This window comes from Emys orbicularis, chromosome 3 (genome assembly GCF_028017835.1).
Source record: "Emys orbicularis isolate rEmyOrb1 chromosome 3, rEmyOrb1.hap1, whole genome shotgun sequence".
NCBI classification, from domain to species: domain Eukaryota; kingdom Metazoa; phylum Chordata; order Testudines; family Emydidae; genus Emys; species Emys orbicularis.
The window spans coordinates 41,103,125-41,117,208 of record NC_088685.1 but is presented as its reverse complement, the minus strand read 5'-3'; the positions used below and the strand labels follow the sequence as shown (position 1 = coordinate 41,117,208).

At 44.5% G+C, this 14,084-nt stretch overlaps 1 protein-coding gene across 1 annotated transcript; it reads right to left on the bottom strand.

Moving 5' to 3' along the window:
- Positions 1-521: 521 nt before the first annotated feature.
- On the bottom strand, positions 522-6,103 carry ALKAL2 (ALK and LTK ligand 2). Its single transcript, XM_065400321.1, has 4 exons — positions 5,845-6,103; positions 3,227-3,280; positions 3,025-3,105; positions 522-586 (listed from the first exon to the last, which is right to left on the bottom strand). The coding sequence occupies exons 1-4, from the start codon at positions 6,101-6,103 to the stop codon at positions 522-524; spliced, it is 459 nt and encodes a 152-aa protein (XP_065256393.1).
- Positions 6,104-14,084: the final 7,981 nt, after the last annotated feature.

The window sequence follows — 14,084 nt, the reverse complement described above, 5'->3', positions numbered from 1 at the left end:
TTGAACATAATGGAAATCCAAAGAAATCTGAGTAACATACAAATTGGGGGTACATGACAACAATTATTCTAGAAATACCAATGACATCTATGTTTAAAAAACTTACATATGTATAGTTATGTATATATTAAAATGTACCCAATAAATTTAAACCTGTGGATGTGAAAGGGCAGCCAGTGCCAATAAACACAATTGTACACTGAGTCAACTTGAAAAAAATCAGCTATGGCTGCTGTGTTTTGTTCTATAAAAGCAAATTCACTATCTGCTAACTGCATACTGCTATGAATAATTCACAGCTGATGTCTATGGGTCTTTATAATGCCTTCCAGTAGGGGGTACCCTTTATTTATGGCCAGTATTTTCCCAGATTAAGATAGTTATGTCAAGTGCTCTGAAAAGGGAATACCTTAGCCAAAGGAAGATTGTTTTTACACTCATGAATTTTTTATGTCCACAATGCAAAAATCCACAGCTTTGCTATGCAGTAGAATGTTATTACCTCTATCAAAAAGCTTACCTTATCCTTCCATGCACATTGGACTTACTGCCAACCGAGTAAGAAGCCTGGCACATCTTTTATAGTCTGCCATGAAAAAGATCATAAATACAATAACTTAATGACACTGCTAAAATCACAGATTTTGGTTTCAAAAAATAAAATTGATAGAGGTGCTGTGCAAACTATCATAATTAACTTTAATCAGTACTTTGATTTAAAGACTTAGGTTATAACAGGGCAGACATTGGCCCCATATACATAAGAATTATCATTCAAATATTAGGTGCCTAATTTCTGTGCATTTTCTTTGCAAATTCTTTGGTTCTGTGCACAAACATCACAATTGTGCATGCAGACAGCCTGTTTGTATGAATATATGGCCAGTTATACATCTAACTAGCTATGGTGTGCACAAGTTTTGGATCTGAAGCTGCAATCATGGCATCTGATTGTGCAAATTAGGTGCCTGAAGTGGCACTGTCTCATCATTGAAATGCGGCTCTCTGTGAACTAATAATACCAAGATAAATAATAGTGCAGACCTCCATTGTCCTAGAACAATTGAAGAACAGAGCACTAGAGTCTTGGAGGCTCAGATCTTCAAAGGTATCTAACTCTTATTGAAATGAAGTTAGGGGTCTAAATATCTTTGAGTTCATAGAATTAAAAAAAAGACTAGTTACATCTTATGTTTCCTCTGGCAGGATAGGATGGTTCCCTGCACTATATTCTTTAGATCTTTGCATAGTCTTGTTACACAGATAATGAGTGGTGGTGGTGTAATGAGTAAAACTGAAGCAGTCACGGTTGAAAATGGTTCATACCTACAAAGTTCAGTCAAGTGATCTGTTTTGTGTACAGTGCAATCTGTGTGCAGTGCAGATGGAAAAGGAATTATTCAAAGATTGCTCACATGCTCAGTTAAAGACCTCCTGCAGTCCTAGAGCTAGCAGCCTGGGTTACAGTTCAAGTGTCAGTAGTTCTTGATATATAAAACCTGACCTTAAAAATCTATCCTACTACCAAACCGCAAAAAGCACTAGAAAATGTACTGGAGGAAATACTCTTGTACTGGCAGTGGGATAGGTCTTTTCCCTCTCTGAGGCAGCAAACCACAGGTGCTTTATTTTCTTGTTTCATTTGTCTTTATAATAGTAGGTAGCTGTAACCAGAAATCAGAATTATAAAAGCGGTACAGTACTCACATTACCACCTAAACCAAGCTAAGGCTATTATACACTGAAAATAAAAGCAGCGTACATATTTCAAGATTCCATGAGAAGTTCTCTGAAAGACATATTGATAAAGTGACATCTATGGTTGATTATCCATTATACTGTTGGTTATTATTTCACTAATGTTTAAGTAAGTCTTGTGCTTGTGAAAGGTGCCAGATTGTCAGCCCTAGAGCCCTCTACTCATAAGACAGGTTGAGTACAAACACCACCAGTGCCAACTCTCCGCTTTTTCCCACCAATATGAAGCATCTGTGGGGAAAGAGCTAATTCAGTCTTTAAGCCCATTTGGTCCTTGGCTTCACTGCTGAATGTTCCAATTAGTGCTGAATATGATGTTGATTTTTGTGATCTGTTCCACTAGAAATTAGGTGGAGACCATCATCTTCTTTCAAATATACTACTAGATTATCCATATTTTAAATGGGAAGAAGGCTCACACTTCTTAATATATGTAATATTTAAATGTTCAGATTGTTACAAATGGGGGAAAAAACCTTCCTAAAGCATGGAACTTTGAGTCAGGAAGTCTTGGTTCTATTTCCAGCTCCTCAACTGACCCACTAGGTGACCATGGACATATACGTTAAAGTGTGCCTCTTTTCTGAAAAAGGCTTTGGAAAAATAGCTTCTTCTTACAGGTCTGCTCCCAGTTTGTATTCAGAATCTGCTGTGACAAAAAAATAATTCCTGCTCATCTGTAGTCCTTTTTGCACTGCACTGTCAACACAGCTGAGATATTTGTTCATTCCTATCCATCAGTTGATTTGTTTATTAACTTCCAGTACAGTACACCTTTCTAACCTGCTGAAGGAAAGAGGGTTTCAAAGGTGCCATTGAGGACATAATTGGACGCCCATGAAGTTGCCAAAATGTAACATGCCATAATTTGTCTGTAGCGTATGTGTTATAAGTGATGATGCATGAAAAGGAAGTAGCCCCATTTGGCTTTCAGATCCCAGATTAAGTTTGCAGCACTAGCAATTAATTTTTTTCTGGTAAATTGAGTGCACTTGATTTGGAGACATGAAGAGACAATAAACCTGGAATCCTAGAAAGCAGTTTTAACAATCATTTTACACAGTATATCCACTGGAAATTCTGTGCCTCAATAATACTTACCTCACGGGCAGGAGGTGAAGATCTATTAATATCTATAAAGCACTCTGAACCCTTTAATTGAAAGGCACTGTACAGTTGCACAGTATTACCACTATTATCTCCTGTAGCCACCCCAATCAATAGCTTTCTGTTTTAAAAAAGTTAGCTTTGGTTTATGGCACTTACAAGCTGGGATGGTGCAGTCTCTTGTATTGTGATAAAGCCGATGAAAGTGTTTACTGCATTTTGGACTAAAATAGAGAGGACCTGAAATACAGAAAAAGAACAAGTCATGAGTCAATACAGCACAAAAGGCTTAGCAGAAGGGGAATGGGGCTTAGGTGGTATGTGTATGAAATAATGGATACAATGCAAAATTTAAATTTACCTGTTAAATGCTTTAAAAACTTGTCTTTCATCCTCAAATCTCTAGGAACTATTTCTGTTGGGGGAAAAAAGTATTCATTATACTCCACTGCAAATGTGTTTGTCAAGGATGGTAGGGCTACCACAGGAGGTGCCAAAATTTTGCTCAGCTGAGACTCAAAATAACTGTTTACTAGGAGATTGAGAGTCATAAAGTGGAACAAGTTGTAGCTGCCTTTATCTTTCATATAGAGAGACTGCTAAAAAGAATGTAGAGCATTGCAATGCTGGGACCAATAGTGTCCAGCAGCCCCACAATCACATTAAAAATGAGAGTAATCACGAGTCACATTGTAGGGCTCTGTGGGCCACATTTTGGCTACTCCTTATCTAGGTGTATCACTTTAAGGTCACTAGTGTTTAGAAACTGTGCAGACTCTACCAGGGGTAAAGGTTCAAAGACACACCAAGGAATGGTCTCTGGGCTACTCTGTGGTTGTCTATGCAACATTCTCCTACAAGCACCTGCACTGTTTTGTCACACAGGCAAGTGTTGACAAGCACTATCTGAAATAGCTATTGTGAACATGAGATTTAGTCCTTGTTTTATCTCTAGCATTAAATAAAATTCACAGGAATATAAAAACAAATTACTTTTCCCCACTCTTGTGGTTTGCTTCACTGCATTTTGTGTTCAGCAGATGCCAAAATGAAACTGGTTTACTGAAATCCATGTTAGCATCAACTCTTGTTTGTGTCCTGTTGATTTACAGTTATCTTTGATTGCTTTCAGTTACTAACTCTATGCCGACAGCTAAGTGTTGATTACATATGATACTGTACTTTATTTATTTGACCATAAATGCCTAAATAGCCTTTTCATTCCCCTGGCACCTCTTATCACATTTAAAGCAGAGAACATTTCCACCCAGCTCTGATTCACTGGTGAGCTTAGACATTTCTCAAAAGTCATTCTTCATTTACTTCTAACTTTAGTCAGTCTGAGTAAAATTGACCATATCATATTTGACCTAATTGTGTCATGACGAGCATTAAAAGCTTACATGCTTCTCTCAGAAGTTTCCCATGGGACAGACGTGCTGGGAAAGTGATGCTAAGACTGAAATAAAGGAGGGCTCTAAGCAATAGTTTCTTTTCAGTGGCAGCAGCTTTGCTGGGAATAAATTCCATTATAATAACAATAATAATAAAACATCCCTTTCAGGAGTCAATGACACTGGTACCAGCTAGTCTGTTTCTGAAGTGGTTTTCTCATTGAGCCATATTCACCAGTACACGCCAGATGTTTTAAACTGATTTGCTTATGCAGGACAGCCATAAACTCTGCTTAACCTCCTTGTTAAACTGGGTTTACAGCTGCTTTGCTTTGCTACAGTTGTACAGAGTAGTTGGTTACTCTGGCCCATTAAGCTTGTACCATATATTAAGAAAAAGGAACATGTTCTTATTGTACTTAGTTTATGGGGAACTGTTAGGTTGTTTTATTTAATATCTTCACTAATGATCTAGCTAAGAGACTAAAATCACATTTTAATGACAGTCATGACACCAAATTAGGAGCAGTTGTGAACACCATTGAGTACAAAGAAAAGATACACAAGGGTCTAGAGAGATCAAAAGAGATGGGTAGAAAATAACAAAATGAGATCCAGCTCGGGAAAGTGTAAACTGACATATCTAGTGAAAAATAATCCCAAACCTAGATACTCAAGGGAAGGGGAAAATTGAGAGGCAGTAATTCTGTTTAGGAAAGATGGTGAACAGCAAACGAGACATGAATTTACAGTGCAATAGGGAAGCAAGAAAGACCAATTCAATTTTGAGCTGCATGCATAGAAGCAGGACATCATGAAACTGGCATACAGTATAACCATGCCTTCTCTACATCAGTCTGATGTGACTGCATCTGGGATATTACATACCATTCTGAAAAAACCTTATTACCAGAAACAATATTGACTGGAGAGAACTAGGAGAAAAGCAACTCAAATTATTAGAATGATGTAGGGACTGATTTAGAGGGAACGAATTAAAATTTGCATGGGTTGACTCTGTTGGTGAGGGACAAATGATGAAATTGACAAATATTTGAAAGGTGCAAGCACCAAAACGCTAAAGGGATGAATAAGGTTATCAAAAAGGGGAATGAGGCTGCCTAGCAGGAAAAACTTGCAGGTGTGAGATCTGTTAGGTTGTGGAATAGTCTCCCCAGGGGGATGGCAAGAAGGTCAAGTCCAGGGATGTTTAAAACTGTATAATCCACAAGACTCCAGGCCCTTGGACTAGATGACCTAGGGCAAGCAGGCCTTTTCATCCCTGATTTTTTTATCCCAGTCCATCTCACTATTTTTCTTTATAAATATAGAGTGTATAAAGCCAAAGCTCATGCAGGTCTGGCTTTGAACTTAATGCATTTCTGAAGTACATTAAACTGAGGTGAGAATGGAATTCTACTCTGTGATTTTCAAAGCCAGTTTCTTGTGTAGGAATCCTCTGTATTTTTGAAGCAAGTCTGCAGATCTCCTGAGGGGTTAGCACTTCCTATAAGAACTAGTATAGTGATGCCTGATTTCCCCTTCAAGGAGAGCAGTTGCCCGGAAAGGAAAGGAGCAGACTTACCAGCTCTCTGCTCGTCCTGGTACTCTCCATAATCAGCTACTTCTCTTCGGTCTAAAGTATAATCGTGGTTGGAGAAGTATTGCACCCCGTTGTCCTCTTCCATGTGGTGCCTTTTCAGTTCCTGAATAATCTCCACGATGAGATTGAAGAGGCTTTGCCTGTCTTTTAGGTCTATGGAGTCAGTTCTCTCTTTGCAATAACCTGCTGACAGCATTAAGAGCACCAGCCCCAGCAGCACAGGAGACTTCAGTCCGCTCATTGCAAGTCTGAACTGGAGGGTGAATGAGCAGAGGAAAAGAAATGATCCACTTTGAGGGGGGGCTCCTATTTCACTGAAAGAGAAAAATGGGGGTGGGGGAAGGGAGAGTCACGGGGGTGAAATCAGAAATACTACAGGGGAAGAGCAAAGAGGCTACTTTGCACATTATGTAATCAGGGTGCCTTGTTTCCTCCCTCCCACTACCTCCCTCCCTCCCACTACCTCCTTAGATTTTAAAATGGACCAGATTCCCAACTGGTGTAAATTGGCGGAGCTCAAGTGAAGTCAGAGGATTTGCACCAGTTGAGGAGATGGCACAATCTGCCTTTTACTTGCCCTCCTGACAGCAGCAACTTTATTCTCGCCTGCAGTGCCGACTAGAGAGCCGCTCAGCCGCCCGAAAGCTACATGAGTCAAAGTACTTCATGCTGCCTTCACGTTTTACACAGTCCAGCCAGTGCTGACGCCGAAGTGCGCAGCCCAGGGGGACTCGCGTTCCTCGCACCGATCCAGAGGACTGGCATTCTTAAACGTCACCGTAGCCTACACCGGTGGAGAGAGCGCGGCTGCTGCACGGAGGAGCGCACTCCTAGGACTCCCGTGGCCCTTCCTTTCCCGCCCCCCTTCTTATCTCCAGCGCAGCGGCAGAGGACATTCCCTGAGTGCTGAAACACAGCAGAGTAAATCCCAGCCCACGAGGGGCCGACGGCGGACGATTGTGTAAACAGAGGCGCCTGTCTGCCCAGCGAGAGGCCGGGAACAGTCCGCTGCGGAAACTTTTCGAAAACTTGCACCTTAACACGCGCTCTGACTTCTAGAGCCAAACAGAGCGTTTATTGCCCAGCCATTCCAAGGTTTAAACCCCCGGCATGCGCAGTCACTGCTTCCCACTACACTGCGGTACCAGCACGGCGCTGGGGACCCGCGCCCAGCGGGGAGGCACTGCCGAGAGGCAGCCTGCTCCCTAGGGGCTGCAAACGAGCGGCCACCAGCCCCACCGGAGGGCTGTGCTTGCTGCTCTGCCGGGCTTGGCGGAGCCTGGGGACCCAGCGCAGTCCGTCCCTCCTGCCCTAGGGAAGTCGAGAAGCTCCTGCACGAGGGGCAGTTTAACCGCAGGGGCCTGTGCACGAGTCTGCCCGAGCCTCTGGCAGGGAAGGCACGTGGGAGCCCAGCGGCGCTCGTCCCCCCCTCCCGGCTCCTAAAGCGCCCGGACAGGGGAAGGAGCCAGCTTCCTCCTTGCCTCGCACCTGCCTTGCCTCCCCCGCCGGTGCAGCAGCCCCGCGGCTGATCCCTGGCACTCCCGGCTCTGAACTTCGCGGGAAGCGCTTGGCCCCGCCAGCCCGGCACCGCCGTTACCTGTCTCTCCTTCCCCAGCGCCGGCCAGGTGCTGCCCTCACTCACTCCCCCCACGCAGGAGCAGCCCGCGGTCCCGGAGTTTCCCTGTTGGCCCCCGTCCCGACCTGTCCCGGTGCACAGGCTGCATCCACAAGCTACTCCATAGCGGCCGGCGCCGCAGCTTATATAGGCTACGGGACATACACGAGGCGGCGGCTCCGGCAGATGTGATCGACTCACTCGCAAGTGGGAGGAAAGCAACAAAAGTCCACTTGGCAACCCGGCGCCCCCTCCTCCCCAGTGCAGGCTCGCTCGCTCCTCAGCCTCGCGCCGACGTAAGGAGCCGGTCCCGAGCGGGGCTGTGCCCTGCCTTTAACGGGGAAGGCGCGGAGGCGCCTCTGAACTAGGCATCGCCCGCCGCGCCGCGCCCCGTCCGCCGGCCCCCCTCGGACCCCGCGCCTTGGCTGTCACTTGCCAGGGGCGCGGGAGAAGCTGCGTGGTTGCCAGGAACTTTCTGTCCCTCTGTCCGTCCGTCTGTCTGGGGGGGAGGGGGGCGGAGCTGGGCTGCACCTCAGTCGGGAAGCCTGCGGTTATGTGGCGGTGGGAAGGAGCCGGCATCTGCCTCCTTCCGTTATTCTTGTAAAGGGTAATTCTCCAGCGCTAGGAGCCGTGACTGGAAATCACACCCTCCCCCCCCCCAGCCCGGGGGGAGAGGCGCCGCGATCCACGCGGGCTCTGTCCCGAGCGGGGCCGGTCCCCCCCATGGCGGGGAGTGCCGCGGGGCAGAGAGCTTTCCCGGTGCCTCCCCCCTGAGACACCCAGCAAAACCCTCCCCCTAAGCCTGGATCCTGCCAAATTAACACTCACCCACCCTGCCTCAGAAACACACTAACAGGGGGTTAGGGGTGATGCTGAAACATGATCCAGCTGAACTTTTCTGTTTGCTTTTATTGTGTGGCTAAACCTCACCCTCGCAGCAGCGAAACGACAAATAGAAAGTTGGATCAAGCGGGGGGATATTCTCCATGCAGGGGAGGGGACGCCCCCCAGTGCCTGTGTACTTCGATCGGTAGGTGAAGCTTGGAGCTGGAAAGCCAGAGCGCTCCCCTCGCCCTCTCCCCTTCTTCCGCTACACTCGGGAGTCAGGCAAGCCGTGAACACGGTGCCATCCCCGAGGCAGGCGCTGACAACAGCGACACGTAGTGGCAGCGAATGTAATTAAGCTCCAGGGAGCGTTCTATAGAGGGATGTCCCGCTGCGAAGTGAAAGTGACTTGGAGGGTAAGGTGAAAGAAACGGAAAGAGATCAACATCAGGGGCTGCAATTAATCCGAGCCCTTCCTCCAGAAGCCATTCCTCCGAGCCTTCCTTTCTCCTGGGTATACATTCCAGATCGTGCGTGTAAACTTCTGCAGGGCGTGCGAAACTTTACCATAAAATTGTTACAATGGCTAAAGTACTGCTCTGCTGAAGCCCAGCAAACGTGCGTCTATGCCTGACTCCAGTTCATTTCTTTGTATCCGGTGTGTGTGTGAGCGAGAGAGAGTGTGTGAGCCAGAGAAAACTCCATATTTGTGGAGATGCCTGTCAGACTTCTAGTTGGCAAAAGAAGACACTGTACAAAAGAATTCTGTCTTTGTTAGTTCCTCTGTCACACACACAGCTGTCTGTATATGGGAGAACATACCTGTTTCATTTCAAAGAACAAAATGGGAGATTTATCCTAGTACCTAATAGAGTGAATATGAAATGTGAACACATCCTGTGAAAACAATACCAAACTTTTATATAGCCCTTTTCATCAGTACAGCTTAAAGCCTTTTACACACACACACGGGAGAGGGGATTTTCTTTTAATTAAACCCTACAAGTAGTTTATATATAGGGTGAGTCTACAAACCGGTTTGGCTGGGACAGTCCCTTTTTTAAGCCCAGTTCCGGCCTTCATGACATTTTTGGGCATTTGTCCCATTTGCTCTTGCTAACTAGATCAGTTGATCACATGAGCAAATGTCCACTTGTGTCAAAAAAGTGGGGTGCCGAGGAATGTGGGCAGGAGCAGCGATGCCAGCCCCATGCAAGGGGGGAGGCAGGGCTTTGGTGGGGAGTAGGCAGGGGCTTGGGTGAGCAGTGACGCCAACACCATCCTCGTGCGGGGGAGCAGGCAGGGCATGGGCAAACAGCAAAAACAGCCCCAGCCTTGCACAGGGGAGAATAGGGGCTCAGGCGAGCGGATTGGGCCAGCCCAGAGTGGGAGGGAGGGAGGGCTCAGGCTAGCCCCAGATGGTGTCCCATTTTCTCTTTGGAAAATATGGTCTCCCTATTTATAAATACATATATTTTAGTCTAACTCCCTGTTGAACTTGATACATACAGTGGTGCCATTTCAGATTTTGGTAGGAGGGGAGGGGCAACTTTAATTGTGATTCCAGGGGCTACTTGGGCACTTGAAAACTCTTGGTTTTTTGCAGATAATAACTTAGAAATTATCTGAAGGTGTACTGTATCTAATTCCTATATAAAGAAAGAAAATTAAATAAATATTAGACCCACTCAGCTCTAATACTAACATGTTCTGACATCTTGTGTCAATTCACTTAAGGGACACTAGTTAGGTTTAAAATTTTAATGTATAATCTTACTTTGTTACAAAAACAACAAGGAGTCCGGTGGCACCTTAAAGACTAACAGATTTATTTGGGTTTAAGCTTTCATGGGTAAAAAACCTCACTTCTTCCTCACGAAAGCTTATGCCCAAATAAATCTGTTAGTCTTTAAAGTGCCACCGGACTCCTTGTTGTTTTTGTGGATACAGACTAACACGGCTACCACCTTATACTTACTTTGTTACTAACTCTTGAATACAACAATTGAAACAATTGTAGAAAAATCTAGATTACTTTCTATCATTTTTTTGCAGTTCACCAAGTTTGGAATAGATCATTTAACTTTTGGAAACATCGTACTAGGGCAAGGCCCCAGGCGTTTATACTACAACTGCCTGGGGCTCTAGGAGTGTTACCCCACTACAAATAGACTAGAAACTGACTTTAAACAGGAGTGAAACTGACACTTTCAAGTCATTTTCATAGTATTTCCAATCCCAAATGTTCAAAAATCATGAATCAAGCTCACCAAAAATCATGAGATTGTCTTTAAAATAATGAGATTACGTAAAAATAATAGATCTGGTGTTCTTTTTATTTGCATTCTGCTTTTTGAGCCTTTAGGGTGCTCCAGGGTCACATTTTTAAGCTTTCTCCACAGCCACAAGGGCTAGAAACTTTTTCTTTAAGAATGAATCATAGAATATCAGGGTTGGAATGGACCTCAGAAGGTTATCTAGTCCAATCCCCTGCTCAATGCAGGACCAATCCTCAGACAGATTTTTGCCCCAGATCCCCGAATAGCTCCCTCAAGGATTGAACTCAGAACCCTGGGTTTAGCAAGCCAATGCTCAAACCACTGAGCTTATCCCTCCCCGAACATGAAGGCTGAAATCATCACATATCCACTTGACTCCAGCAGCTGGGACTTTAAGGAAAACAATAATGATCATGACAAAATCATGAGAGTTGGCAACACTGCTTTCACTTCTGTTTAAAGGCTAGTTACTTTCCAGAAGGGTCTTAAACACAACACTACAGTGATTGAGTTGCAGTTTTCACAGGAGAATATTTAAAACCAAACACCAAGAAAATCCCCCATTTTAAAGTTGAGAAAAAAAATGAGACTTCTGAGGTATATCAGGGCCACTGCAGGCAGGAAAGGAAAATAAACAGGCATAGGAGCTCTAAGCAGCTCTTCCTCTTGAAAGAAAGTTGGAGGGTCAAATCTTCTAGTCTTTAATCAAGTAAAACTTCTATTGCCATCAGGGCCTCCACTCATAAATATTAACATCACAGTGAACATGTGATAGTATATGGTCAATAACTATACACTTCATATTTAAGTATCTGAGCCATCTTATCCAGAGTTATACATCTTATACACATTGGCTTAGGAACTACATTTTCTGGCACATTCTGAACAGTGCTGAGCACAGAGATGGTGCCCAGTGAATAATACATATCATGACAATAACCATTGACTTTATCCACTCTGTGGATGCAATTTCTGTTCTTTGTTCTGGAATTGACCTGGGTACAGCTGAAACCCTAATCTGATGTATAATCACATCTGATACTCATACGACACTTTCTCATTCCTTCCTTTTCTCAAACTCAGTCAAAAAATGACAAAACAATATGGTTTTCAGTTAAAATCTAAAATTGCACAGCAGGCATTGCTGTACAACTCAGCTTGGGGCAGAACCTGCCACCCATTGGCAGTTAAGTGCTCTCCTCTCATCTGACTCTCTTTCTCTCTCTTTCTTTCTTCATCCTTCTTGACCCCTGTGCTGCTTTTCATACTGTCAACCATGACATCCTTTCCAATCACCTGGGACCAATTGCTGGAGTCTCAGAGAACTGGCTACCTTGGTTTTGCTCCCATGGATCAGAGTCCTCTTTGGCCTGGTCTACGCTGGGGGGGGGAGGGGGTGTCGATGTAAGATACACAACTCCAGCTATGGGAATAGCGTAGCTGAAGTCGACGTATCTTAGATCGACCTACCTCCCGTCCTCACGGCGCGGGATCAATGGCCGCAGCTCCCCCGTCGACTCCGCTACCGCTGCTCGCCGTGGTGGAGTTCCGGAGTCAACGGGAGCATGTTCGGGGATCAATAGATTGCGTCTCGTCTAGACGCAATCTATCGATCCCCAATAGATAGATCGCTACCCGCCGATCCGGCGGGTAGTCTGGACGTACCCTTTTTTGCAGCATGCAGCAGAGAGAAAGGCTGATCCAGTGGATAGAGAACTAGCCCTGAAAGATCTGGGTTCTACTCCCCTCCCTGATGGACTTTGTGTATAACCTCAGGCCAGTGCCTTGGGGACAGAGTTTCAAAGGTTTTTAGGCACCAAAAGTTGCAGCTAGGCATCTAGTGGGATTTACAAAGCACCTAGCCTTCTAGGTACTTTTGTAAATCCCACTATGTGCCTAAGTACCTTTGAAAATCTGGCCTTTACTCTCTCTGTGCCTCAGTGCCCCATTGCACAGATGGGGCTAACAGCACTGCTCTACCTCACCGAGAGGCTGTGATGTGAGGTGCTCAGATACTATGGCGATGAGGCCACATAAGTAGCACAAGTAGTGTGGGAACTTCTCTATACCACTGCTATCCCTACCCTGGGTTTTGGCCCCTTCTTTTCACCTATGCTCCTCAGATCTCCCTCTTTTCTGAGGCTTTGTCTACACTGCCAATTGAAGGACAAAACTTTTGTTGTTCACAGGTGCTTAAAAAAGCCCCCCCCCAAAGACAAAAGTTTTGCCCCGGCAAGTGCCTGTGTGAATGCCTGCATTGTTGGCAGGAGTGCTCTCCTAGCGGGTAGAAGTATTTTGTCAGCAAAAGTGCTGACAAACAGTATTTACACTGCCCAACTTTTAGTGGCTGTGTAGTGTAGACAAAGCCTCAATGTAAACTTGGCTCAGAGGGCGTAGCTGTATTTCTTCTGGGGTTCTTCAACACCTCCCACTTCCTGCAGTGGGATTCCTATTTTACAGGTTCATCTAACGACTTCCAGATCCTTAATTTAATTACCAGCCCTTTCTCATCTTAATCACCCTGCCTCTGTTTGTAAACAAAACACTGACTCCCTGCCCCAGGGGCGCAATCTGGGAGAAGCATCTCTCTGCAGAACTCACAATCCACACTATTGCTGAGCAGTTAAGAGCGCCACCTGGGAGCACACCTCCTGTATGAAACTCGGGGTGGGGGGAGTCCCCCCCAAATGGCACCCCTGCATACATGATGTAACAGCCTCCCCCTTCCATACACTCAGTCTATGCAGTCACATCTAGGTTGCTATTGGAAACCAATGGGAAATACACAACATTGCAAAATTAAGACATCCAAAGCAAGATCAGTTCAGACAGGAATCCAGAAAATACCTTCTTTTCTACTTTATTATTTATTTTCAGTCAGTTTGAAATCCAGGGAAATTTTGAGAGATTAGCCCAGCTTTGCAAGAGTATGGCACTTGTATAATATATAAATAATATGATTATTATTCACTGTGCATCCATATCAAACACTGACCTCAGGTCATCTAGGGAAGTACACATTACTTAGATATCATATACACCATGCTGTTCAAAACACAGGGTTTGACATTCCCCTATGGGCTCTCATTCCAGAAGCTTCATTTGCCCTTCTACTAGGAGGTAGTAGTGGTATTGCTTAATTACATGAAAACTTCTACGTTAGCATTTCAAACAAGCATTCATACAAATACATTCTTTGAGAAGCAGACATATGTAATTGCAGAGGAGACTTTTTTTTTTTTAAAAAAAATTAACTTAGTACCTGGATGGACATTATCCTATTTTATGAGCACTTGTTCTTTCTGATTTTTAGTAGTCTTTTTTTAAGTGAATATCATGCAAACAAGAAATAATCTGCATCCATCTCTCAACAGAGATTCTCCAAGTGCTTTACAAAGATTAATTGAACCAAAGTGAGTTGGGTAAATAAATACAATTATATGTTTTACAGAAATAAAAACGGAGGCAATTTGAGATTAAGGGCCAGATTCTGATTTTGTTTA

What these genes read in the sequence shown, in the direction of transcription:
- ALKAL2 (XM_065400321.1), bottom strand. Translation starts at nt 6,103, where the DNA reads ATGAGCGGACTGAAGTCTCCTGTGCTGCTGGGGCTGGTGCTCTTAATG. An exon ending in CCAGGACGAGCAGAGAGCTG is followed by an intron (nt 3,281 to 5,844) that starts GTAAGTCTGCTC and finishes TTCCCCCAACAG; the next exon opens with AAATAGTTCCTAGAGATTTG. An exon ending in AGACTGCACCATCCCAGCTT is followed by an intron (nt 587 to 3,024) that starts GTAAGTGCCATA and finishes TTTTCATGGCAG; the next exon opens with ACTATAAAAGATGTGCCAGG.